The sequence below is a fragment of the Apostichopus japonicus genome, chromosome 10 (assembly GCF_037975245.1).
Source record: "Apostichopus japonicus isolate 1M-3 chromosome 10, ASM3797524v1, whole genome shotgun sequence".
In the NCBI taxonomy this organism is placed as follows: domain Eukaryota; kingdom Metazoa; phylum Echinodermata; class Holothuroidea; order Aspidochirotida; family Stichopodidae; genus Apostichopus; species Apostichopus japonicus.
In genome coordinates, this window is record NC_092570.1 from 15415450 (window position 1) to 15439751 (window position 24302).

Below are 24302 nucleotides of genomic sequence, written 5' to 3' on the forward strand. Positions count from 1 at the left end.
TACAGCCCACCGAAGACTGCACGACTGACCGACCACCATCTGACTCAACTCAACCGTTGTGACCTAGTGTTCAATAGTTGTGAGGGCCCCACTTAACACACCAAATGACTGTCAAGTGCACATGACTTTACAACTACTTCCTGTTAACCACCAGTGCTGGTTTAGGTCACACGCAAACTACTTTCCCATAAACTGGATACATTTTTTAAGAATTAGACAGTTTTGGAACCGCCTCACTCTGGCAACTGCCAGTCAGTTCAGGTTTCCCCGACTGAGGGCAGATGAGACTTAATACTGTCAAAATTGTCATCGAGTGTGTGGTGGGCTTGCGTTGAATTGAGGGGTATCCAATGATTTTATGTGACAGATTTGATGATGTGTAGACCTATTTAATTCTAATGAAAAGTGTACTTACATGACACTATCTCAGCAATGTTGAAATGGGACATACAGTACTTCAGAAATGAAATAGTGTCAATGAAAATGTTGGAATTCAACATATTTCAAATTTAATCATTTCAAGGGCATACTTAGCAGTCAAGCTAGTCGACAATTTAGCAGGGAACTACCGACTGGTCAATTCCAGACTGATTACTTACTGCGTCAGCACCAACATCCGCAAGAAGCTTTTTAAGATAACTTGTGTTGTCCATATCAATCACCCCAGCCTCCTGCAGAGCTGCGAACATGTCTAGCCACGAACTCTTGGCCTCTGCATTGCTCTGGGGGAGATGAGAGCGGACGCACACCCATGCTTCCTTTAGTTGATCTTCTCTGAGATCACGGCTAAGACTGACCAGCAGCTTCCCCCATGGTAACTGGTGTTTGTGTTCAGTCATTATTGCATCTCATTTGTTACTATGGGGGGGTTCTGTTGAAAGGAAATTGTTAAAATAACTGGTTAAATATATATATATATATATTTTTTAATAGTACTTGACATAATGTATAATTTAAAGCATATGTCATATCCCCTTACACTAAATGCTCAGTAGCTTTTGCAATGTTCTGTATTTTAAGTACAAATGCTAGCAGGTAATGTACTGTATGTATATGAAACAAATCCTGAGTAGACCCTAAGTACTAGTCCTGCACCGTCCTGTAACGTAGAGCGAGCATACTGTACGGCATATTACTGGGTGCACTGCTGTTAAGTGTTTTGAAGTTTCCCTCTCAACCCCCCAAAATATAAAAACACAGCAAATCTGTATGGACTATGAACTGTGTAGCTTCAACGTCTATAATTGCTTCTCTCGACTTTCTGAAGCTTGTTGGGCTATGGATTATGCAGAAAAAGTGAGATGAGAAACATCGTGGATAGTGCAAGTGAGTTTCTTTCTAAAAAGTCATGAGAAAAATCTCAAATACACAGTTATTTCTTTTTGTCCTTTTGGTCATTTGTACACATGTGAAGTGACACAGTAAAAATAACTGACTTGAAACACACGTATGGTCAAAAGCAGTGCAAACATTTTGCAAATAAATGCAAAGTTTGTAACAAGAGAATGATAGGACCCTTATGGAAGAAATTTAACTATGTAAACAATATTTGAACATCAATTGTGAGGTGAGGGACACATGTTAACTGTTCTCAAATAAAATTGCGAACATACAACTAATCATGTCAATTTGGAGGGGAATATCTAATCATACTAGGCCTAACGGAGAATTCTACATATAACAATACCATGGTTTCTATCCATTATTATCAGAAGTTTTAACAAATGTTGCATTTATGAAAATATGCATGATAGTCCTAGGCTAGTAACCTTTAGAATTGTTATTCAAACTTCATGTGCAGTCATGTATTTCTTGTCGACATGAAGTTCCAGATGTTTATTCTCATCTCTTCACTGATGGCAAAAATATTTTCATTTCCGATAAGAGTTGCTATTAGTTTATACTTAAAGCTGTAAAGTGTAAGGGCAATGAAGTATTTTATAGATATGTGTGAGGTTAGATTGGAGGTGCATTGTGGGTGAATCAGGTTGGACGTGCCAAGAACATCGCTGCAAGTCCGAAGCTCAAATTACCATCAGATCGAGCTAATTTTACCCCAAATCGTTGACTAACATCATCAATAAACGTTTTTACTGTAGATATACACTTTTATTGACTTTGGTCATTGGATGATCGTGATTTTCAGTGATTTTACACCAAGCTGGTCGGCCATTTTGAAAGACATCAATTCAAGCGGACATCGATTTTTCAAGAAGCACCTGGAAGTCGCAATAATGGAGTAACATTCTTGGGGACAGGGCGTATGGTTAAGTAGCTGCGGTTTGAGTAGGGCGACCCCAACTCACTGCAGAGTGCTGAAAATATGGCATCATCAACTGTGAGTATGTTCTCATTCATCATCATTGTATGGGTGCTGTCCAGATCACCAACAACAGATGGACCCGTGTTATTAAATGCGTTGAAAAGAACGAGCAATACCCTGAACGGAAAAATTGACTCACACAGAAAATTAGTTGTGAGCAACCCAGAGTTCTTGTATAAGCTTTATCCAGCCAGTTTACTCAAATTCAACAGACACATAACACCAAAATCAAAGACACACAAATGTGCGTTATTATATTTATGTATCTTAGTTATTGTTCAGGCCCATGATTGCCAACCAAATCCAGGGCCAAACCCAGGTATTGACATAGCTAACATTTCAAGGTCTAGTATCTCAGACTCAATGTTCCCATGTCATCTGTGTCACAAGGCTTGTTTATGGGGAGAAAGATCAATCTGCTGTGACCATTGTGAAGAGTGGTATCATGTTGACTGTTTGGAAATGCATACCACGAGTTTCGAGATATTTACAGAGGACAGTAAGCTGACGTGGATGTGCTGGATTTGTAATATGCCCAATTTTGCAAGTAGTCTATTTAAATCAGGACCCACTGATCTTGCAAATACCTTGAGCAATTATACTACTAGTAGTATAGTAAGTATAGATGAGGAAGATTTGCAAAATTTAAAATCTCCTATTGCAACCTCGTCTCCGCAACACAAAAGTACACCCACTGAAAAAGATAATGTTAAAGATAACGTTACAGAACTCATACCAGAGAAAAGACAGTGTCAAAGAAATACCAAAGGACTCACACAGGAGATTAAACATCCAATAAGAGAGAAGAAAAAGGTGTTAAGGAAAAAGTCTCGTCCTATCAAGGTTCTTGTCATAAATTTCCAAAGCGTGAAGAAAAAAGCGGCTGAATTGGCAGTTTGCCTGGAAACACACGACCCGGACCTTGTAATAGGAACTGAGACCTGGTTAAAAGATTCCATCCAGAGTAGTGAAATTTTCCCACCAAATTACTCGGTGATAAGGAAAGACAGGTTGCCAAAGAAAGTGAAAAGTAAAGATGGGAAGTCTTTGATCGATAGATCCTGGGGAGGTGTCCTAATTGCCACCAAAAAGGACATAATTAGTATGCACAGACCCGATTTGGATATTGAAGGTGAAATTATCTGGACCCAGATTGAGATGTTTGGAGAAAAATCAATTCTTGTTGGCACTTTTTATAGGCCGCCAAGTTCAGATTTGGCATACTTGTGCACCTTAAGGGAGTCACTCAGTAAGATCAAAAAGTCTCAGCATAGTAATGTGTGGTTAGCAGGGGACTTAAATTTAGGAGACATAATTTGGAGTAACCAATCTGTCAAACTAGGTGCCCCAAAGGCTAACATCAGTAAAGAATTGATAAATATTGCTGCCGATTTTGGATTTGAGCAGGTCATTGACAAACCAACAAGAGGTGAAAGAATTTTAGATCTTTTCTTCACCACAAACCCCACCTTAGTCACAAAATCAACAGTGGTTCCTGGTATCAGTGACCACGACGGGATTGCATCTGTTGTGTTAAACACCTCTGTTAAAAGGTCTAACCAGCCTCCTAGGAAGATCTACCTGTACCTCTATCAGAGAGCAAATACTGAAGATTTGAAGGCGGACGCACAGAAAATAAGTGATGATTTCGCCAGTAGAGATTTATCTGTGACCGATGCAGAGAATCTTTGGAATGAGCTCAAAGATAGAGTTTTGGCCTCAGAGGAGAAACATGTTCCCTCAAAAATAGTTAGGGGTAAGAAAACATCACCTTGGATAACATCTCAAATTAAACGCCATCAAAGAAAAAAGCAAAGAGCATATAACAGAGCGGTCAAGAGTAACACCCCTGAGGAGTGGGAAAGGTTCCGTGAAATACGTAAATCCGTTAAAAAGGAAACCAGAAAATCATATAGAAAGTTCATACATGACAAGTGTGCTGAATCCACTAAACAACTATACAGTTTCATAAAAGCATTGAAAAATGATAACACCAGTATTTCAGCTCTCAAAGATCCGGAATTGGGAATTTTGGTTACAGACAGTCAGCAAAAAGCTGAAATCCTAAGTAAACAATTTCAATCCCAGTTTACAAAGGAAAATCTTGAAGATCTTCCAACTGAGCCTGAAAGTAAAATTCCATCTATGCCGGACTTTATTATACACGAGGCTGGGGTAATCAAACTGTTGGTAGAACTGAACTCAAACAAAGCCACCGGCCCCGATGGAATTTCAGCCAAATATCTCAAAACAACAGCAGAAGAGATAGGCTTGGCAGTCAAAATCATTTTTCAACTTTCATTAGATACAGGTGTAGTACCAACAGACTGGTTGATTTCAAACATAACTCCCATTTTTAAAAAAGGGGACCGTACTGTACCATCCAACTATAGATCGGTGAACCTGACGTCTGTTGCGAGTAAAATATTCGAACACATACTGAAATCAAATGTCATGCAACACCTGGATAAACACCAAATTTTGTGTGAAAATCAACACGGCTTTCGTAGAAACCACTCATGTGAGACACAGCTGATAAATACAACTCATGAGATAGCTTGTCTTTTAGACCAAAAACATCAGGTGGACATGATTATTATGGATTTCGCGAAAGCGTTTGACAAGGTTCCACATCGCAGATTACTTCTCAAACTTGATCGTTATGGTATAAGGGGAAAAGCACTTAATTGGACAGAAGCATTCCTCACTCAAAGAAAACAGCGAGTAGTGATAGATGGTAAATGTTCCGAATGGGTAGATGTGAAATCTAGTGTTCCTCAGGGAACAGTTACGGGACCCATGGACTTCCTAGTGTTTATTAATGACTTGCCTCAGAACTTAACATCTAGCGTGAAACTCTTTGCAGATGATTGCATCGTGTTCAGAAAAGTAGCCGGTCCTGAGGATGCTGGCATGTTACAAAAGGACTTAGATGTGCTCACTGCATGGCAGTCAAAGTGGCAAATGGCATTTAATGCCCAAAAGTGTTATGTTCTGAGAGTGACTCATTCAAAATCCCCCAAAAAATTCATATACACACTTAATAATACAGAGTTGGCTGAAAAGAAAGAATACCCTTACCTTGGGGTAACACTTACGTCAAATTGGTCATGGAACTCACACGTAAATAATACTGCTGCAAAGGCAAACAGAACCCTAGGGTTTATAAAGAGAAACTTACATTCATGCTCAAAACAGGTAAAAAACTTAGCATACAAATCTTTAGTGCGACCAACAATGGAGTACTGTGGATCTGTATGGGATCCATCAACCAAAGAACTTAAACAGAAACTAGAATCCGTTCAAAACAGGGGTGCTCGGTTCGTAACCGCCGATTACAGAAGGACTAGCAGTGTGTCACACATGAAACAAGAACTGAAATGGGAACCTTTGGAGGAAAGAAGAAGAGTGACTAGAGTCTGCATATTACACCAAGCCCAATCGGGTCGCCTTGCCATACCAACGCAAAAAATTCTGCGCCAGGTCGTCCGCTCTTCAAGACACGGATCTTACATTCAAATTCCCTGCAACAAAAACTGTTTAAAATTCTTATTCATGCCAAAAACTCTAATAGACTGGAACGCCCTCCCACAACACATCAAAGAAATCGAGGACAAGGATAACTTCAAAGCGGCTGTCGCCCAACACTACAGCCAGAAACCAATCACAGCTTAAACAAGACTGCACCACCCTACTCGTTTTACCCCTTTTAGGAGAGTTGAGTAGTAACATTCCAGATCCAGATCCAGATTCAGTACTAATAAACTTGGGCTACTGTGCGCTCAGCCTATAGCTCTAGGGTAGGCCTAGGTGCGTCTTAACGCCCACACTGCTTGAAAGTTGAAAGGCTAAATAAGGTAGGGCTACAAAGTAATACTACTAGCCTAGACAATAGGCCTAGCCTATACTCTTTTGCAATGGATGAGAATGGTAACACAGTTTCATCGTGTTTTGCCACAACTTATTTGAGCATTTTCAGTGGGGTACTTGCGCGATTATCGAAGTTAATCTTCGCACAACTGGATCATAGCCTGGTCCACTGGTGTGTTTGGATCAAGTCACAGAAATGTATACATAGACACAACTTCCGGATTGTAGCTTGCAGCCAGTTAAGGTCAACAGTCCACCCAATTATGGAACGCCAAAGTATAGACCGCCAAAACTATGGAACGTCAAATGGACCTCAGTTGGCGTTGCTACCCTAAACAGGAGGTGCGACTACCCTAAACAGGAGGTGCTACTACCAAAACAGGAGGTGCTACTACCCTAAGCAGGAGCCTGGAGGTGCTGCTATCCTAAACAGGATGTGCTACTACGCCAAGCAGGAGGTGCTAATTCTCTTTACAGAAGGTGCTACTACTCCTAAGTTACATGCTGCTGTAGAAAGGTGGCGCTACTACTCTAAATAGGCAATGCTACTAATACTACGGAGTACGGACGGCGATGATACTGTAAAGTAATCGCGCTGCAACACGACGGAGCCCTTGTTGTAACTTTTAAACTAATGGCGGTGAAGAGTTAAATGTTTGAGGTAAATGTATGCAACCTTTTCGAGATAATGAAGTGATAAATGGTATTTCATGACAACATAAATTATTCACATGTGAGTCACCATGCTTCACAGGAGACATCTGACAGTTAAAATAACGAGATTAATTTACAATTGAAACAATGTAATATAGAGAAGAAAGAGACTAGGCCTACTTGTAAGGAGAAAACAACCATGGCATACTGCTAAAATGCTCAGGTTGCAATACATCTATAATGCAGGGGCGTATCCAGGGGGGGGGGCGCAACAGGCGCGAGCCCCCCCCTATTGGCCGTCACCAAAAAAAAAAAAAAGTTTAGCAAAAAAAAAAAAAAAAAATTGATGACGACCTTTATGTGAGATGTCGGTGATCGCTCAACCCCCCCCCCCCCCCTCCCGTATGCTTTATTTTTTGTTTGCCAAAAAAGGTTCTGGCGAAGTTCGGCGGCATAATAGTTTTAGAAACATAGATGGTAATTGTGTTTGTATTATCACTATAAACACTAAGTGACATGCCAGCCATACTAAATTGTGCATTTTGTGTCCATATTTACTGGAAATGTTGCTTATTATTAAGGTCGAAAAATGGATCACATATGGCCATGGGCGGCGATCCTGGGTGCAGGGGGGATATATCCCCCCATGAAAATGGGTGGAGGGGATGTAATGCACCAATTCCCCCCCCCCCCCCCCCACCAAATGCCAGGGATAAGAATATTTTCATGCCTACATTTATGCATCTTCGTTAATGTACGGCTCTTTTTTAGCTTCATTTCTCGCCTACCATAAACGCAGTGCGATCTTTTCAAATTAAGCGTCTTTATAAAGCAAAAATAGTTGACTGTAGGCTTCATTGGCCCTATAACAACAAAATGTATTATTGCGCCCACGGTATTGATATAGTACATATAGGCACCCTCATATAGTATTCATATAGGCCCTATAGTAGGCCTACACACGTACATGTTCCCTCGAACAGCTGAGAATCTCATGTAACCAGGGTAATGCTTAATACACGTTTCACCTGGATGCCCTAGCAATCGGTACCTAGGAATGTAACTTTGTGTAATTGTGTATTGCATGTGTATAGGCCTATAATAGCCTGCATGAGGCCATTTTCTTCATCGAATAATATAACAGAGCTCTCGAACATTCTAACGTTGCGCCTGAAACAAGATTGACAGGGGCAATTTTCCCAAAATAACACCCGAAATTAAAAAAAAAAGGTATTTTGGATCCTGATTATGAGATATTTCGGACATGACATCCCTATTTTAAAGTTGGGTATATGCCGCTTGGAAACCTCGGGAAGTGCCGTTTCCGGCCATCTAGAGGGTTTGTTAATCCCAAAATTTTCTTGTACGCTTCGCGCCCACTCATGGTGGCGCTACGCTTAGATAGTCAACAAGGTCATATCCCCCCCCCCCACTCGGAAGTACGGATCGCCGCCCATGCATATGACACCATTTTGCATTTCAGCCCTTCTTTGAAAGCAAAAATTGTACACCCCTCCCCTTAGACTCATCCCCCAGGACGGCGATCATTCATGCCTGGCGCCCCCCCCCCTATTGGAAAATCCTGGATACGCCCCTGTATAATGGTGCCTTGTTCCATTGTAACTTAAATATTCTTCAATACAGGTATGTGCACGATGTTAACAAAATATTAGAAACAACATGTCAAATATTGTTAAGCAACAAATTCTTTGACACTTGAAATCCTATAACCATGTTATTAGTGTGGGGGATGGATATTTTTTGAGAAGTTATCTATTTCTTCTTCTATGTTGACCTTTATCTTGCAAATATGTATTTACCAGTTTTTTCTTGGACAATCTGACACGTCCATGGAAAATAGTCAGAAAGTAGAGAGATATATATTATATGGGAAGTTCTATCCAAAATCGTTTTGCGTTTTGACCTATTTTCCAAGCACCTGCATCATCAACTTATCCACAGCAACAATGGTATCTTGGTAGTTTAATAACTGTGAAGTACCTTTCGGTTGATACTAGGGTCTTGCACATTTCTCCCAAGCTATCTTTTGCTTTCTTCTGATGTTGGAAGATTTGCTACGGAAAAGCAAAGAAGCCAAACAGGTTTGCCAATTGGGCCCACTTTCCCCAAAATGTTTATTCAAGCCCTGCCTCCCGCAGTGAAAAATCACTTAGATTGGTTTGTACACTGCGACGGTCGCTAATTGCTGTGGAAGAAACATGATCTCACGTGACACACATTTTCGATACGATACTACCTAAGCGTACAATAATTTTTTATTGGCAAATATACCCCCCCAGAACGCCGGAAATAACACTTCGCAGACCCAATGATGCTCCCAAACCTGCTTAAGTTTAGATCTCATGGCTTATAGAAACTTAGTTTGGGGAAATATATGGGCGCCTGCAGAGAAAAAAATCAGGGGACAAATAATCCAAGTAGACTTTTGTGTACGATGGGTCTGGGTTCCTCTCCCAGAAAACAATTATAGACTGCCGCAAATGCGATTTCCGTCCTATATTTTAACAACTGTGGATAAATATAATAAAATAGGAACTGCTGCATGTCATTTGCACAATGCTGGGTCAAACTGTGCCAAGACAAATTGTCAAGACAAATTGATGGGGACACGGTATATCATGTACCCACCACTGAAGAAGTTGGTGGGGACGCGTCCCGCTGTCCCCACCAGGATCTGCGCCCATGCGCAGAAACGGACTCTGTGGCATGTTCAGTTTGCACGCGAGAAAAAGAGAAAAAAACGACTTGGACAAGACTACGTCAAGTGGAGTATCTTGATCGAGGGTCGACCCCAGGCGAAGGACAGACTACTCGAGTGAATACCACAGCTGTATCCAAAGTAGCATTCTTTATCGGACATATTTTCGCTTCTTACAACGGTGGTTTACAAAGAAACAATTAAACCCTTTGTATTGTAAGTCATATAGCCCTCACATCACGATCTAGTGCGCAAAATCACCCATCCTAAAGTTACGCCTACTTCACTTACGTACTGAGCTAGCATCACAATTATTGCTTATACGTGGCCGAGAGACATTCGGTTGATGTCGACAACTAAATCTACACAGGCTCTCAACACCACAGCTGCAGTACTACAGTTGGAATTGGAAGAGGTAAGTTCTTCTAAATTATTCGTCCATTTTAGGTTTACAAGAAAGTAGCATGATTTATCGAAAGCATATATAGATATGATATAATTATAAATCCACAGCAATACTTTGTAAGCCCATATCGAATTATAACCGGTTATAGTAAGCGGCATATGGTTTGTTTGGGATACGTATAGCATAAAAGTGATTGACATGGGATAATCCCACCTCCCCACTCTCAAATGTTCAAATTTTGGATTTAAAGAAACAGTTGATGATACTGTTAACAAGCTTCCTCAATAATATCATAGTGTAACATTTGACACGGTACAAAACATCTGCTCAAACTTTCCATTAGTCTGATATAAGTTATATTCTACTCATTGTTTACTGTATCTGATATTGTTAACAATTTGTTTTATGAACTATTTGATATGTAATCGTATCCATGGAATGTTAAAAACAAACTTTAAACTTGCAAAAAGAACACACACATTTAATCTGTGTAACATCAGCTGAGTAGATTTTTCTTGTTGATGGTGATCATTTCGGAATGTGTATATAATTGAAAACGTAATGAGTTGGAAAATCCAGAACAGTGAAAAAAACTTCCAGCCTCCACCGGGATTCGAACCCGGGCTCCCCGTTTTATATGCGGAAACCTATATATATATATTAGTCTCCGTATACTTTTCATTCAGTGTGCGCTTTCGGTAACACGGATGTGCGCTCGTTTAGGTATAGCAATCATTGTGGCGGACCAATTCGTTGATCATACCGGACTCCCTCTTGAATAGCGTTAATCATTGTTATACAAAAGAAGCCATCACTGATTATGCTGCCAGCGGAACATCTGCACACAGACATGTGAAAAAACATACATCGTATTAGCTGTTGATAGCATTCTTGAGTTTAGAGTGTGTATATAAAGAATGTTTCTTCTCTTTCTCAAGTATTTAAACAAGCGACCTACGTACAACTTTAACAATCAAGTCATTGTTATAGGCTAAGTAACGTGAAACAGTGTGACAAATAAGAAGTGAATTGAAAAAAGTTACTAAGCATGGAATTACCGCAGTTCAAATACCGCCAAAAACTGTTCCTTCTGTTTCGTAAATCTATTGTGAAGTTGAGAAGGAGGGATTCGATGTAACATGTGCTTTTAAATTAAGGGAGTATACTGAAAGCGGCAATATAAGGTGCACAGAACTTCAATATATATCTTATTTGTATGATTGATCCTTCGGTAATACATAAATAGACGATATTGTATCACATGTATTATGTGGATATTTATTACGTTATATAGGCTGTATATAGTTGCTATAAGGGGCCACAAACCTAACCATTATGTTAAGCTTATATATGGCAGAGATCTGTTTGAAAGCCAAACAATTCAGCAGGCTTATAACCAGCTTAGAAAAATCTTGCTTTATTTGGCAGATATCCTATTAAAAAATGTCATTTCTGTGGAGCGCTGTTTAAGTTATTAAAAACGGTGATGTCATATAGTGCCTTTATATGATCTGAAACTCTTTAACCATTTCTCTTTCGTTTCGTTTTCTCTTTATATTTTTCAAGGTAGAAAGTTAACAGTGTTGACACTGAAACTACTGAAGACCAATATGTATATAAAGAGCTACATGTTTTTTATTTATTTTTTTATTTTTATTTGATATTTTTTTAATTTTTATTCAATTCGACACTGCAAAATCCATCTCAGTTACAGAAAATTACAGAAAATAAACATTATAACAGAGAATAGAAAGAAAATACGAGTAAAGTAAGAAAAAGATAAAACATTGACGCGCATGTGGCTCGATGACGTCATATTTAGACTTGATCAAGTCTTCGGCAGTGTCATCACGGTATCATGGAACATAAAATGTGTGATATCTCCCTTTAAGTCTTTGCTGAGCTGCGTTTTTTTTTTGGGGGGGGGGCGGCTTTGCACATAGGTTGATAATATTTGTTTGGTTTCTGCATATACCCTTTCATATTTATTTTTGTGAATATTATGATACAATTTGTATATATGAATTAATTAGTGTTATCAGAATTATAGTGTGGGAGATATATGTGCTTCCGGTGTATAACAGCCAAACAGCGGTCATCGCATTTTGATATCACCAAGTATTACTATTAGGCTTCTGTGTGATCTATTTTATAATCCCATTTGAAGTTAATATTTAGAAAACATATTAAATAATCCAGATTGTATACTTTACTGTTGTTTTTCGTGACGCGTTGCGTTGGGATACTAAACGATACTACGATACTAAACTGGGCCGCTTACTGATCAAACTCTCTGATCAAAACATTTTTATTAGAATATATTAAAACAGCTATCTTTTTTTGTTGAAAAAATAAATCGAAATTAAAAAAATCCCATATCATCGTTTTATTGTTTATCTAGGTTATTTATCTCAATTAGTGAAGTATAAAAGATGTAAATTTAGGCATTTCTCTATAACGAAAACGACGGGAAAAAAGTAGGCCTTAATTTATTCCCCACGATATGTTAACAAACAAACTGGGACTTAGTTTGAGTAATTTACTAGAGTGGGTTTGGTGGATTGTTGCATTGATGAATATTTTTGAGGTCTGTATGCATCATTACTCAACCGTGAAGAATGATCAAAGGATATGCCGGCAGCATCCGATGCCAACACTTTGAGGCCATTATATCAGATGGAGTTTAGACAATTAACTCTTATATAGGTCTATTTAAATCACAAAACATGAATCTACGAAGGACAGAAACCTATTCAGACGACCGAGGCTCTTGGTATTGCTTGAAGATATGGCAGGGGCGGATGCAGGATTTTTGACAGAGGGGGGTCTGACTGGTCCAGCCGCGCCTGATCGAAAGACTATCTAAGCGGAGCGCCACCATCGGTTGGCGCGGAGCGTACCAGAAAATTTTTGGCTTTACAAACCCCCCCAGATGGCCGGAAACGGCACTTCCCGAGTATTCTAAGCTGCATGTACCTAGCCTGAAAATATGGATCTCATGTCTGCAATTTCTCAATTGATGAGAAAAAAACAATCTATGAAATATGGTAATACATATCAGATGAGTTGAGATGATACAAAAATCATGCCTTTAGCCACCAATCCCCCTCCCGTTCCGTCACCACTGTTTGATGCAGGGCCGGATCCAGGATTCTGGAAGGGTGAGGGGTTTGGCCTCCAGTGATCCTAGGGTCTAAGGGGAGTGGGTTTCCCTCTATCCATTGTGAAATTCTTGGATATTTAAGTACAACAGGGAACCCCCTTCAATTTAGCCATTCAAAGCACCTACAAAAACTCACTCGAATTGTATCTGCATCAGTACGAGTTAGATAGTGTTATTGATGATCTATTCATGGTAGATTGGAGAGAACAAACGCCGTGGATGTTTCTCAATGAACTTTCGGACCACTTCGTCAGTGTCGATATGAGTGTTATAATACGTGTTCATGAGAACAAGAGCTGTGAGACGTTCCTTGCCCATTGTTGATCGGAGAACAGTTTTATGCCTTCTCACCGCAGAAAACGATCTCTCATGAAGAATTCGTCGGCGCATCCTATGCAGCCTACCGCTCTGCCACCTCACCGCCCAAAACAATTCGAACACCACCTCAATTTTGAAACTTTTGGGTCTGAAAAATGAGATTTTTAGGCATTTTTTGCACGTGTAGCACTCGTGCACACTATAGTTCATTTGACGGAAAAGACACACCTGGCTGACTTGTAAGGATAACCGCCCTTCTGACGTCCTACATGTTTAAAATTGGCGTTTAATTAAATTATTTTTTCTCTCTCTCTTTTTTTCTCTCTTTTTTTTTCTCTTTTTTTTTCTCTTTTTTTTTCTCTTTTTTTTTTTTGGGCCAAGAGCAGGGGGGGTCCGGACCCCCTGGACCCCCCCGGATCCGCGCCTCTATGGATCGTTACTTTATAATATTGTTGTCCATAGACGTTTAAAGGAGTGGCTATTCTGAAGATCAACTCTTAGATTAGCGTAAAGCCTTTAATGAACTAAATCTGATCAACTCCAAGGTATTATTTGTATTTCGTGTCCTGCGTGAAATTCGAAGTAACCTGTCAGAAAAAATTGTAAAATAATTGCTCGGGGCAGAACAATTAATTGTATAGCAATAGGGATGATACCTAACTATCCATGCAGTATTTTGACGTATACGAGAGACCAGACTTTAATCAGAGTTGACCTTGTTGTTTTCATTCCCGTCACCGTCTATTAGCTTTACCCCTTATCAAAAGCTGAAACCGAGGTTTAACCTCGCCCAAACTTTTGCAGTCTATTGTTCACTTAATTGTTTTGAACGAAAAAAAAGAAGAAAAACAAAAGACTGATAAAAACAAAGGATTTGTCAATGTCATTTTTCTGTACTGTTATTGTAATTGAAAATAATTCATCGAACAAAAGAGGTGCTTTTGTGACCTTTTAATTCAAAGGTAACGATTTGTTTTCAGAAATAGAAGGAAAAAATGGAGACAGTTTGTCTTTTAGTCCACTTGGGGATTAAAAAATCATCAACGCAAGGTTACCCGTAATTCTACAAAAGTACTTTGTAAAGTAACCGTCTTTGTAAAAAGGTAAACAGATATCTATTGTTATAATTTTGTAGGGTGACCAATCAATATAGGGTAAGGTGAATATTAATTATTTTCTAATATTTGAAGAATAAAGAAGGTCGGTATATTGGTTTGTGACCACAATCAATTCACAGGTAGCTAGCAAATACCACGAAGGTGATCAACGAATGCGTCTTTGATTTTTTAAGCAAAACTTCCAAACTAGCATACTATATAGGCAACCACAATGTCCGTCCTTGACCCAGGGGCGTATCCAGGATTTTCCACTAGGTGGGCGTCAGGCATGAATGATCGCCGTCCTGGGGGATGGGTCTAAGGGGAGGGGTGGACAATTTTTGCTTTCGAAGAAGGGCTGAAATGCAAAATGGTGCCATATGTGATCCATTTTTCGACCTTAATAATAAGCAACATTTCCAGTAAAAATGGACACAAAATGCACAATTTAGTATGGCTGGCATGTCACTTAGTGTTTATAGAGATAATACAAACACAATTACCATCTATGTTTCTAAAACTATTATTCCGCCGAACTTCGCCAGAACCTCTTTTGGCAAACAAAAAATAAAGCATACGGGAGGGGGGGGGGGGGGTTGAACGATCACCGACATCTCACATAAAGGTCGTCATCAATTTTTTTTTTTTAGCTTAACTTTATATTCGGAGAAATATTATGACATCAGATTCTTACGTTCTTTATGATAATTTTCGAAATAATTAGATAAATCTAACTGCGTCCCTTGAGGAAAGTAGTTCCTAGGATTTATCAATGAAAATTTATGGAAGCAATATGACTTTCAAAAGTATCAAAGAAAATAACGCGTTGTTATGTATGCTAATAAACTGCTCAGATTGGACCTTTTACGTTATAGTTGAAATAAACGAAGGGAAGGGGCGGGGTGGGGGCAGCTTTCTACTCACCATGAGCAGCATGTTTAAGGCAAACAGGTATGTATACTATCACCCCCCCCCCCCCTCTCACATACAGTTAAAAGGATGGATTGGCCTACCAGCAAAACGACTGCGTATACCGGTACACCGCTGTGTTCGAGCCCCTGACTAAGGTTTCAAAGTCTCATGCACTTAAGTTTCATTTAGTTTAGTCCAACCATGGAGGTCTGTTTATAGCTCTATGGTCCAACGCTCTAGACGCAGCGCTTGTTCCAGTTCCCTGTATCACCTGTTGGATCACAGAACAGGCAGCAGTTTATGCCACTGTCTGCCCCTGTATATATACAAGAGGCCTAAATTCTTGATCTCACACTCCCTATTCTATAAAGTCGTTGTATTCAAACATTGACTGCAACTGGGTCACTTCACACTTCATACTACATGCCTTTGCCAGTGACTAAATATGACCCTGACAATATCAATGTTTGCGGTGCGTAATATTTCTTCCACAACGACATGTATGTTCCACAACGACATGTATGTTTTAGCGGTAATACATGCTACTATGCATATATACACGTCTTTACCTGTTACTGTTAGATTCAGCAAATGCATTGCATTCTTCCTATAATTTGTCCCAAAGAACTACAACGCAAGTTTGTTTTTATTTCATTTTCGTTTGCTTGAAAGTGTTTTGCCCTTCCCTTCCCTTCCCTTCCCTTCCCTTCCCTTCCCTTCCCTTCCCTTCCCTTCCCTTCCCTTCCCTTCCCTTCCCTTCCCTTCCCTTCCCTTCCCTTCCCTTCCCTTCCCTTCCCTTCCCTTCCCTTCCCTTCCCTTCCCTTCCCTTCCCTTCCCTTCCCTTCCCTTCCCTTCCCTTCCCTTCCCTTCCCTTCCCTTCCCTTCCCTTCCCTTCCCTTCCCTTCCCTTCCCTTCCCTTCCCTTCCCTTCCCTTCCCTGATGTTATCGATCTGTCGCTTCCCTTCCCTTCTCTGATGTTATCGATCTGTCGCTTCCCTTCTCTGATGTTATCGATCTGTCGCTTCCCTTCTCTGATGTTATCGATCTGTCGCTTCCCTTCTCTGATGTTATCGATCTGTCGCTTCCCTTCTCTGATGTTATCGATCTGTCGCTTCCTTTCTGTTCACTTTTACAGATTCATTTCTTAGTCGTCCTTGTTGTTTTGCTATTATTATTGTTGTTGTTATAGTTGTTGTTGTTCAGTGGCGGAGCTAGGGGTATTGGTCAGGGGGGAGAGAATGGTCTGTAGGGGCGCTTTCGACACTATCTAAGCGGAGCGCCACGACAGATTGGCGCGGAGCGTACAAAAAAAAATTGAGTACAGAAACTCCCTAGATCGCCGGAAATGACCCTTTCCAGGCCTTGCTAATTTGCAGATAAACGAAGAATAAATAGGTGTCATCGCCATTTGTCAGAAAATTGCACCAACAAAATGTGACAAATGTCAATGGGTATTTGAGAGCGCAATAAAAAGTCAATAATCGCGAATAAGTAAAAAGTGGTAAAAAACTGAGAAGGGCGCCAGCAGTCCATTTGAGTCCGTCAGGGGGGGGGGGGCATCCGCCCCCTCTGACTGTGTGAACGCTCCGCCACTGTTGTTGTTGTATATTGATACATATTTTCTCTTCTCTCTCTAGCAGGGAATGGCAAGTTCTGACACCCCAAACGGTGACAAATCTCATATTATCCAAGACGAAGACAACAAAATGGACGACAAGACAGGGAAGCTGATCACTGTTTGCGTTATTATCGCAAACGTGATCGCCGCAGTGGCCCTCATCTTGGCTTTTATCGGGGTAGTTAAAAATGGTAACCAATATTACCTCAACGCCGATGGAACTTCAAGCAGTAGTGGTAAGAATATCATCGAATTGACCTCTGCACTCCACAGTATAGGAAAACGTAGTACCGTATACAGGGTTGTCCAACCTACGGCCCGCGGGCCACAGTCCGGCCCGCCGCAGGGTTGCGTCCGGCCCGCCAGAGATGCTCTACGGTGCGAAATTTTAGTGAGCAGATTTATTGATAACAATTTGAAGCTATATAATCAATCATTCGAACCTTAATCTGGGCCCAAAAAAACTGCATACAGGTTAGTTTGTGTGACACTCTCTCAGCGGAGGAAGGGGGGGGGGGGGGAGGCGGCTGAACTTTATTCATCTTTTTTATCAGGAAGGAAAATCAATCAGTGGCTTCGGGCAAAAAAATCGAAAAATCGAGTGTAGGGTTCATGCGGCCTCTCCTTCATCATAATCATTCCATGTGGCCCTCCTCTGCAAAAGGTTGGACAACCCTGGTATATATACCATGAAGGTCATGTGACGTGCACCCAGGTGCTATTAACGTATTATGTAACCCTTTTGTCAGGTTGAAGTGATAAGCGTTCCGTATAGACAACATAACGCTACTTATATAACGGGCATTTGCGGTAAATTTGAGGTTTACTTCCCGTCCCTTAATTAAAAATCATGATGTGCATGGACCCTGGCTACTACTCGAACATATATACAACATGTATATCATCATCATCATATACAATATATATGTATATATATTTATATATATATATGTATGTATATATATATGTATGTATTTATATATATATATATATGTATATGTATATAGACATGTATATGTATATGTGTGTATATGTATATGTATATATATATATATATATATATATATATGTATATGTATATATATATATATATATATATATATATATATATATATAAATATAATTGAAATCGTAGTGTATATATATATATGTATATAGATATATATATATTTATAAATATAATTGAAATCGTAGTGAGTTGGAAAATCCAGAACAGTATTTACTAGTTGGTTTTCGTCTCCTCCACAGATGCTCGAACATATCCGGGCGTTTCCAGTGAAGACAAAATTTGGGTCTTCCAGATTGGACATTTCGGATCTAATACTCAGTATTTGTAAGATATGCAGATATGTTTGTTTAAACATTTATCGCTAATTGTTATTGAAAATCAATCAGTTCTCATCATGAAGTTTGTAGACTATGAATGCTGATTTTGAAAAAGCTTAAAGGCATTGAAGACTCGCCCAAAACCGCGTGCGAAAAAAAAAAAATTTCTGTTGCTTGCAAGTGACAATTTGTTCGTGTCGCTACAAAATGCAGAGAGGAATGAAATGTGATACCTTGTTATCTTTAGCTTGACCTGAGATGTCCATCTCTTTATCGTGTATACACTGTGCTGTGGGTATTGACCGCAGCTGTATGTACTGACTGTACACTAGTGTCTAATTACCGACGGTAGCAAGCTGGTGTGCATTTTCTGGGATCGATGGTGGTGTCTAACACTTCTGTTACACTTCATTCGAAACTAGGTCAGATAACCGGCATTAGACGTTTCGTTTTGCGCGAGTCTTCACACCCTTAAATTGTTCAAAATTCTGTTCTGCAACTATTATATTTGACCGTCTTCATTGGGACAGACAAATTTTACTCATATGACTGAATTTTCTTTCGAATAGCAGTCACCAAGATATTCTTTAGCCGCAAGACGGCCTCGAGAGCAGAGGCTGGGCCACAATTATTTCACCGATACCTGTATATATGTGGAGAGAGAGAGAAGTGTGTCTGTTTCACATTGAAGTTTTACTAAATTTACACATTTTCACACAGGGACGAAGATTCCGGAACTATTCGTGGATATGACGTCGATGTGACCAATGCTGGTATGCTTTCTTCCTTCTCCCCCCCCCCCCCCTTATTTTTGGGCCCAAAATTGGGGATAAATAATTCCCTCCACTTTCGTTCTTTATAGATTACAGTGTAATGTTATGTCAGTTGTATGAAAGCCGGTATACACTTTAACTTGTATGTATGGTATAGTCACAGTCAAATCGGAGGTTTAATTGAAAATCAGTTAACGTCTGTACCTAAGAATGCTTCGAACCGCGTAAGATACATTATAGAAGTGCTTTTATTGTCAAAATACATGGTTTGAACATACAAATTAGCCTAGTTACACTTACAGCTATAAACTTAAGGACCAACTCACATATTCCTAAGAAACGCACTATTTCTTTAAAAATGAATATATTTGTATAATTTCACCACACACCTGCAGCCCCTATATACTTGTTTCAATCTGATCCATTGAAAAATTACAAACCAGTTTGTGCAGTTGTGGTATATTTATCAGTCTAAATACATGCAGATGTCACGAAAATAGAGACATATTTGGCTTTATCAAAGCATGTATTATATCTCCTCAGTTAACCATATACCCCCCTAATATGGACTTTCCCCCTAATATGGACTCCCCCCCCCCCTTATCTTAATCTATACTGATTAAGAAGATCGAATTAAAGAAAAAGGGATTGGCACCATGATCATGGGCCTTGCAGCCGGGGGTGGGGAGGGAAAGGGTTAAGAGGTTCCCTCCCCCCCCCCACTCTAAACAAACTATTTTCAGGGGAACACGAAGATGCATATATATGTACATAAACTTTTAGCATGCACAGTAAGATACCTCCATAATGATTTGCTGAGAAGACAATTTCAGAGTAAATGCATCTTTCTGATATATATATATTTTTTGTAATGCTAGAAATATCGCTTGAATGCATGACCGCTTTAATGCTTGAAAAATCGCTAGAGAACAAGAAATATCAGAAGAGGCTGATCTTCTGGGATTTCCCTCCCCCCACCCCCCCCCCCCCCCCCCCCCCAGATAATGAAAAAAGCGTATCTCCGTATTTGGAAATATTGTCCTTTATTGCCCCTGATTCTAGACTTTTTGCAGGATACATCAAGGGTGCTATAAAAAATATATCACGCAAGCAAATCCAATGTAGTTAAAAAACAAAAAAGGAATTTTACAACTTTAGACTGGTTTGATTAAAAGTCATTTTCTCTTTTATTTCAGTCTGCCAAATTGCCAATAAGAATTGTCGCCTTGTATGGGACTTGTATGAGCGATGCTGGGATTCCCAAGTAGGACAGAGACCACGTGGTGGTATGGGTCTCATGGGCAGTTCTTGGTATGACGCATGCATTGGTAAGTAACATATAATTCATTCCTCTATTACCTGTCTCATCTATGCATACGCACTCTGATCTACCGTTTATACCCTAAGCACTGGTAAGATTCTTGCATTATTACTCATCACAATTACTTTGCTATAAGTTCCAAACGTTGCTTGATAAGTTTGAGTTCTTATTTAGTAATGGTATAGGTGCTGAATATATCAAAATTAAATATTTATAAACTCTAAGGTTAATTTGATGAAATCACTGTGTTCATCCTCTCGTTCATAACAGGCTGGTACCATACCAGGGATCGTGCACGGACCTTTGCATTTTCCACTCCGATCGAGAAGGCCCTACAACCCGTCTTCTATGCGAAAGCAGGAACATCGAGTCCGTTAAACTGGCCAAACTTTGCCGGACAAACTGTCGGCTTTTTAGATGGTTGGTGGATTGATGAGCGCTGTCTGTCACGATATAATCCTACCGTACGTTTGAAATATTTGACCAACAGTTTTCAATACAAGTAATGGATTACCTTTATTTACCCCTTACATGTCTCCGCCTTACAAATGTACTATTACAACCTATAGAATAACAATTCTCATGTAACATATTTTATTCGCACACTTTCACTTTCTTCCAATTTTACGCATTCAGGAATTTATCAATTAATCATTATTTACAAGTGTATATTATACTCTACGGGTGGATGCGCCTAGATAAGGAGGCTTAGAAAGAGGGGCGGGAGGACGGAGGAGGGAGGGTAGGGTAGAGGGTAGGAGAGCGGGTAGGAGAGCGGGTAGGAGGGAGGGTAGGAGGGAGGGTAGGAGGGAGGGTAGGAGGGAGGGTAGGAGGGAGGGTAGGAGAGAGGGTAGGAGGGAGGGTAGGAGGGAGGGTAGGAGGGAGGGAGGGTAGGAGGGAGGGTAGGAGGGAGGAGAGGAGGGAGGAGAGGAGGGAGGAGAGAAGAGGAGGGAGGAGAGGAGGGAGAGGTAGTGGTTGACATTTTCACCCATTTGTTCAATTCTTTGGGAGTACACTTTGTCAGTTTCTCTACAGGATAGTTTCATATTTGTTGATTTTCTAGGGATTCGATCCCCTCAGCAATTCACAAGTTATCCATTACCAAACGGAAGAAGAGGCCGTTGCTGCATTGAATTCTGGAGAGGTAACTTATTACTGAGTAGCGCCAACATATTTATTTATTTTTTTTTCAGTTCAGTGAACCGTAAGAGATGACAAATTGACTTTTGTGTGTTTCGGTATTAGGCCTACTTAAGTAAAATTTCAGTAATAATTACTAATACGATAATTGGTCAAAATATGACCAATGGATACATTTTTTAATGAATCTTTTGCGATAACGATACCACAAATTTCTTTGTCCAGAATTTTTTTTTTATATTGGTATAAAATAATTTTTGGAATTTTACTTCACTTTTGTTGAAAGGTAAGTTCTACAGTTCCTAATGAAATGCAACGTTTTTAGTTTCAGATTTTATCATTGCCAAAAAAAAAGGAATAATATTTACCAAAACCAACCCAAAAGAAATTACTGCTTTCACTAGTGATTCAGAAGCTCACAATATGTTGGCATAAAAATAGTCTTAAAAGCACAAGTGTAAACAAACCTTAATTTTATCAAAGAGGATAGGTAATATCTAATTATGGCGGTCTCGAAAGTAACGGCGAGTCCCTATTGGTCTAGCCTTGCCCGGTATACGCCCATGTGGATAGCAAATAGTTACTATCTATTGAGTTGTACCTGTACACCATAGCTGTCAGTCAATAGCCGGAACGGTGTCCAATTCGGTTCGTAAATACAAAACCGGCTCCCAAACTTGCTCATATACCGTCTACGAACTCTTCCGACGTTAAAGGATTGAGCAATCTACCATCCTACCATGAAGATTGATTAACCTATGTATATAAGCATAGTAAAAAAGAGTTGCTTCTGTCTGTACCTTCGCTCTAACTAGTGTGTATGTGTGTATGTATGTATGTATGTATGTATGTTTGTATTTTAGATCCTCCTGCAAGCAGGAACTCGCGAAGAAGCCATCATTGGCTTATCAAAGCCGCAAGCTGACCGAAGTCAGTCTCTTACATTCATATTTAACGTCCATGATTATGAATCATTGTTAATTGTCAACAACTCTGTAACTGGACGACATACATTAATCTTGGAGTGACTCGAACCGGGGAACTTATGATTGGAAGGCACCGGCGTTAACCACTGAGCTAACACTCCACAGAATGTAGAACCTCTGACACTCGTAGAACATTGATATTAACTTGTGTGACCATTACTATAAACTACTATATCACAGATTGACTTATTTTTTTAAATTTTTCCTAATGCAGATTGATGTCGGATTCCTCCCTAAGGTAGCCTTTCTGGACGAACACCCGGATATAGAGTTGGTCTTCACGCCACCCTCTGATCAATGCGCCAATGGTGGACCTGGTCTCATGACCCCCAAGGACCAATTTGAGTTGTTAACCTGGTGGAATGCTGCCTTTGATAACCTTATCTCTACCAGTGAATATAGAAGTATCTGTGACAATATCAGAGAGGATCACGGTAAGTCCATCTGCAGATCTGAGATGGGAGGGGTGGGAGGGGTGGGAGGGGTTGGGAGGGGCGGGAGGGGCGGCAGAGGTAGAGGGGCAGGGGAGGGGCAGGGGAAACATTTTAAACAATGTTAAGAAGTAGTGATATTACCGCCTGTGGCTGGTCATGGTGAGCATATATATGTAAAACATATTGACCAAATATCTGAATATTATAGACACATGGTCTGAGGAAGGGGATGGGGTGGGATGGGTGAGGGGTGGTGGGTGGGGAAGACAGTGGAGCATGGTGAATTCGTAAATCTCTCTGTTAGTATGCTACAGCGGCCCCGACACAGGGTTAACATTTTGGAGTTGGAGAGGTAGTGAGGAGGAGGGGGGGGGGGGGTGGCGTGGTGAGGCGGACAGGGCTCAGACCAAAGTTTAGTGATGGTGTAATTGTTGACTGTTGGGTTGTAGGGGGGAGGGCACCATGCCTGCATCCCAATAAATTTTGAAAATTATTGGAAGTTGAGGAGGGGAAAGGGTCCTTGGTCACCTCTCTAGTGTCCGGGTCCCATATGATGGTAAATCCTGGTTTAAAGCAGCGTATTGTGTTAATCTCGTTAATCTTTTCGGTGATACTCTATTGTATAATCCCATATCACGTAATATAAGGTCATTATTTTAAAACTAAATCCAAGGTTCATTTTCAAATAATGAAAGTGGGTCACTATTATAATCTTCTTACAATGACCTCTGTCATATACTCTCTATGCCTACTTTATCATTGCAGGTGACCAACCTGGAGCTGATCCAGAAGATGTCTGTGTGGCCTAGAAAAGACAACTCGAACCCCTTCAGTCTTCCGAGATTATTTACGAGCTTTGGTGTAATAAAACAGAAATAAATCGATAGATATTTGATTTCTATATATGCATCATTTCTGTAAATGTGATTTGCATATCTTTGGACTTTCAACAACAAACACATATATCCTTGAATATTAAATATTTAGTCTGTCAAGTATATTTGGTCTGTATACCTCCTATAAAAAAATATATATAAAATAATTAAAAAAATCAGATTCTTGCTTTTCTATGGTAGAAATTTATAATAATCTAGGGATTCTCTTTTGTTTCTGATTGTTAAACTTCACTGGTTTACTAATTTCTCCTGTTGACATTCTTCAAATATATCATAGTTCTTCCAGTGTAATATTTAAAACACCAAATATGTTGGATTTCTAGCTGATCAAAAACTTGCGTTATTT

General features: G+C 39.9%; 3 protein-coding genes across 5 annotated transcripts in view; 1 reads left to right on the top strand and 2 right to left on the bottom strand.

Moving 5' to 3' along the window:
- LOC139974994 (uncharacterized) overlaps nucleotides 1–6544 on the bottom strand; it is a 29395-nt gene extending 22851 nt beyond the window's left edge. Inside the window, exons 1-2 of one of the 2 annotated variants that reach the window (XM_071982569.1) lie at nucleotides 6315–6544; nucleotides 600–871 (exon numbers count right to left, since the gene is read on the bottom strand). In XM_071982569.1, coding sequence (XP_071838670.1) covers nucleotides 600–839 — 240 coding nt within the window. In that variant the 5' untranslated portion in view covers nucleotides 840–871; nucleotides 6315–6544. Of the gene's footprint in view, nucleotides 1–599; nucleotides 872–6310 lie in introns of both variants that reach the window. The other variant, XM_071982570.1, reaches the window with a different exon arrangement.
- LOC139974640 (uncharacterized) overlaps nucleotides 1–24302 on the bottom strand; it is a 199104-nt gene that overhangs the window by 113128 nt on the left and 61674 nt on the right. The gene's annotated exons all lie outside the window — the stretch shown is intronic.
- On the top strand, nucleotides 9822–24010 carry LOC139974995 (uncharacterized). 2 transcript variants are annotated; one of them, XM_071982571.1, is made up of 9 exons: nucleotides 9822–9981; nucleotides 17100–17316; nucleotides 18329–18413; nucleotides 19127–19179; nucleotides 20376–20507; nucleotides 20771–20964; nucleotides 21564–21644; nucleotides 22841–23060; nucleotides 23826–24010. In XM_071982571.1, the coding sequence occupies exons 1-9, from the start codon at nucleotides 9913–9915 to the stop codon at nucleotides 23867–23869; spliced, it is 1095 nt and encodes a 364-aa protein (XP_071838672.1). In that variant the 5' UTR covers nucleotides 9822–9912; the 3' UTR covers nucleotides 23870–24010. The 2 variants fall into 2 exon arrangements, with proteins under 2 accessions (XP_071838672.1, XP_071838674.1); XM_071982573.1 differs by having other exon boundaries at nucleotides 9827–9981; nucleotides 17103–17316.

Coding starts and splice junctions, on each gene's coding strand:
- LOC139974995 (XM_071982571.1), top strand. CDS start 9,913: ATGTCGACAACTAAATCTACACAGGCTCTCAACACCACAGCTGCAGTA. Junction 9,982..17,099: donor TACAGTTGGAATTGGAAGAG/GTAAGTTCTTCT, acceptor TTCTCTCTCTAG/CAGGGAATGGCAAGTTCTGA. Junction 18,414..19,126: donor GGATCTAATACTCAGTATTT/GTAAGATATGCA, acceptor ATTTTCACACAG/GGACGAAGATTCCGGAACTA.